At 26.2% G+C, this 3,145-nt stretch overlaps 1 protein-coding gene across 1 annotated transcript; it reads left to right on the top strand.

Moving 5' to 3' along the window:
• Nucleotides 1-517: 517 nt before the first annotated feature.
• Nucleotides 518-1,999, top strand: LOC115034839. Its single transcript, XM_029492317.1, has 3 exons — nt 518-806; nt 1,059-1,413; nt 1,517-1,999. Exons 1-3 carry the CDS (start codon nt 677-679, stop codon nt 1,698-1,700), a joined length of 669 nt encoding a protein of 222 aa, XP_029348177.1. The 5' UTR covers nt 518-676; the 3' UTR covers nt 1,701-1,999.
• Nucleotides 2,000-3,145: the final 1,146 nt, after the last annotated feature.

Genomic DNA, 3,145 nt, shown 5'->3' with positions numbered 1-3,145 from the left:
CTTTTTAATTTTTTATCAATTTTGACTCATTTTTTAACATTTTTTTATGAATTTTATTTTTTATTATTTTTTTTAGAATTTTTATGAATTTACATTTTTTAACATTTCTTTATCAATTTCAACGCTGTTTGAACTTGACCCCCCAAAAGTATTTTTGGGTTTACGGGCCCCACGATGAATTGCAAATTTTTTGACGAGATGCAATAAATTGCATAAAAATTGCAAATTTTTGATACCATTTTGAAGTCTGTGGGACCATCTGGGGGGCAACTTCACGAATGTTCCATATTGTATACTTTTGTTTCGTGGCTATTGTGTGTAGTGAGCCATGACTCATGAATTTAAATTTTAAGAACATTTCCCTAAAATTAAGTAGTTAAAATTTGACAAAATTCCTGAAAATCTACACTGTTTTTTTTTTTAAATTTCAAAAATATCTGAATAAGTTTTTGAACATTACATACAAGTTTCCATATAAGTTTATTTTATTAAAGTTATAAAAATAATAAATGTAAGCTACCAATATGTTTTATAACTCATAGGCGTTTAAGTTAAATATTTAGATATCAATTATCATCAATTTAGTTATAATTAATTGCTGTAATTTTAAATTTTAGGTATAGTTGTTGCAACTAATCCTGTATGGTGCGAGATTAGCTGTTACTTAAATGGTCGTATGACTGGTGCAGCATTACATACATTTGTGTATCGTAATGCACATGGTATTAAAGACAGTTTAGGTCTTGTTTCTGGTCAGAACAAAAAGAACAGTTTAATGACGGAAGAAAATAGTTCGCACGATGATAGTAAATAATATAGAATATAGATATTATGTCAAGTTGGATGATTTTTAGTGGTTAACGCACGAAAAGTTGTAACTCAAAGCATCTCAATAAATTATTAAAGTTTTTTAATCAGATATATTTCTAATAGCATAAAATATATAATTAAAAAAGTATGAAAAAAATAATTAAATTATATCAAATTGTCCTTCCTAAATAAATTATCAAAATTAACCTGATGTTAGGTTTTAATAATTTTATTAAATTAATTTATAGATGATTCTAGTGAAGGGAATAGTGATATATCATTAACACTACCATCAAAAAAAATTGTATTCACATTCTCACCTGAAGAATGGAAAAGTGTAGAACCGGAAGAAGTCTTTTACAAAAATAATGATAAACGCTGTACACAAAGTTCCAGAAAATACCATGTATTGCCAAAACATACATGGACCCCATTATTGGCTGAGCATTTTTGGGAGCACACTAAGTTACCTTGTTGTCTATCTTTTCGCAGAGCAAGAGTACACCCATATGGTAATATTTATGTAAAAATTGTTGGAAAATGTACTGTATGTGACTCCTATTTCGAAGGAATTGTGCACGAAAGACCTCCAGCAACTGCAAGGTATTCTTAAACAAACAATCGATTTTACTAAACTTTATTCCATATTTTATTAATTTTAAATTAAAAGTAACTTAATTTGTACTGTTATTATACTTTTTTTCAGAGTTCTTATGGAATGTTCCTACACAGGTAATTTTGATGAAGTGCATAAAGCAAAGAAACGTCGCATGATTGGACCTGCACAATCAAAAGCTATTACAGCTATGATTAATGACGGTCGTTCAAGCGAGTCATTTCGAGAGACAGAAGTAGCTCGGTTAATGAAAATAGGTAGGTATTTAGCTTAAATATTATAAATATAACTGTATTATTTATCATAATTAAAATACTAAAAATGTTCACACTGTCCAAAAACTTGAAAATACATTTTTCCAAATCAAGTTCAAAGTCACAAATTAATAATGAGTGTTGTGGTGGGGCTAACTTCATGAAGCACCACTCCCCGTCACTTTGGCACATCTGTTCAAAAATCAACGTCAACATTTAGCAAATCAATTGATCAAAAAATATTTCAGTATCTAAATTTTCTAGATTAAAAATAATCGATTTAAATGAATATCAAAAAATGTTTGAAAATAATTAATAAAACTACCCCAGTAAAATAACTAAAAATGAATGTATAATATTATAACTAATTCAAATAAAATACTTAAAATTAATTAATACAATTATGCATATTAATCTATACATATAAAAGAAAAAAAATGTTCTTACTAATGACTATCTACCTATGTCCTTTTTGCATTCCTAATCCGTTTATCCGATTGCGATGAAATTTGATACAGAGATAGATTAGACCTCGGGAAATGAAATACGCTACATTTTGTCTCAAAAGAGGTGAATAAGAGGTCCAACCCAGGTATGTTCTCAAACAGAGATTTTTTGTTTGTTTGTTTTCAAATTGTTGCTATTGGTTTTAATATTAATTTTTATCATTATTAATACGATAAACTTGTGTATTAATGTATTATAGTACAGAATATATAGAAATCGTACCCTGGTAAACCATTTTTTGATACTTAAGAGTTAAACTAAACACTCCACGAGATCCCGCCATCCAATACAGGTTAATTTCCTACATGTTGATATACGGCTCACTACTCACAAAAACCTAGCAATAGCAACGCATTTCCATGTCCAGCTAGTAATTAACTTAATAGTTGTTGTGGAAATGCCTTTTTCTATGTATAAAAATATATTAGCCCCCAATAGAATGAGTTTTAAGTAAAGTAACTTGGCCAAATATATGGTCGTAAATTCATTTTTTTAAATTTAATTTGATGTGTAATTAATTTTTTTTTTTTAAATTGAATTTAATGAATACTTTTTTTTTGCTTTTTTATTACTTAAATTGCTTGTTTAAGGATTGATTTTGCTACAAAATTTGAGCCCTAGAGTAAAAAAATAACTTACTAAAAATTATTACATTCTTTAGTCACTTTTATTTTTATTTGTATTAATTTTTTTTTAAATATGAATTTTTTTAATTGTATTAATTAATCATTTTTATTTAGATATGTTTTATTCAATTAAGATTTTTTTTTTATTGAGTATTGAGTTTTATATGTATATAGTATATATAGTGTTGAGTTTTATTTATTGAGTTATTTTTTATAGATTTTTTAAATAAATATTTTATTTCGGGGTTTTTTATTTACATTTAATTTTTTATTTTACCAAGATATTTTATTCAATCAAATTATTTTTTAATATTGAATATAGATTTATTTTA

The sequence above is a fragment of the Acyrthosiphon pisum genome, unplaced genomic scaffold, assembly GCF_005508785.2.
Source record: "Acyrthosiphon pisum isolate AL4f unplaced genomic scaffold, pea_aphid_22Mar2018_4r6ur Scaffold_21234;HRSCAF=23381, whole genome shotgun sequence".
NCBI lineage: Eukaryota > Metazoa > Arthropoda > Insecta > Hemiptera > Aphididae > Acyrthosiphon > Acyrthosiphon pisum.
Note: the sequence above shows the minus strand (reverse complement) of the source record. Positions and strands in the feature narration are given on the sequence as shown.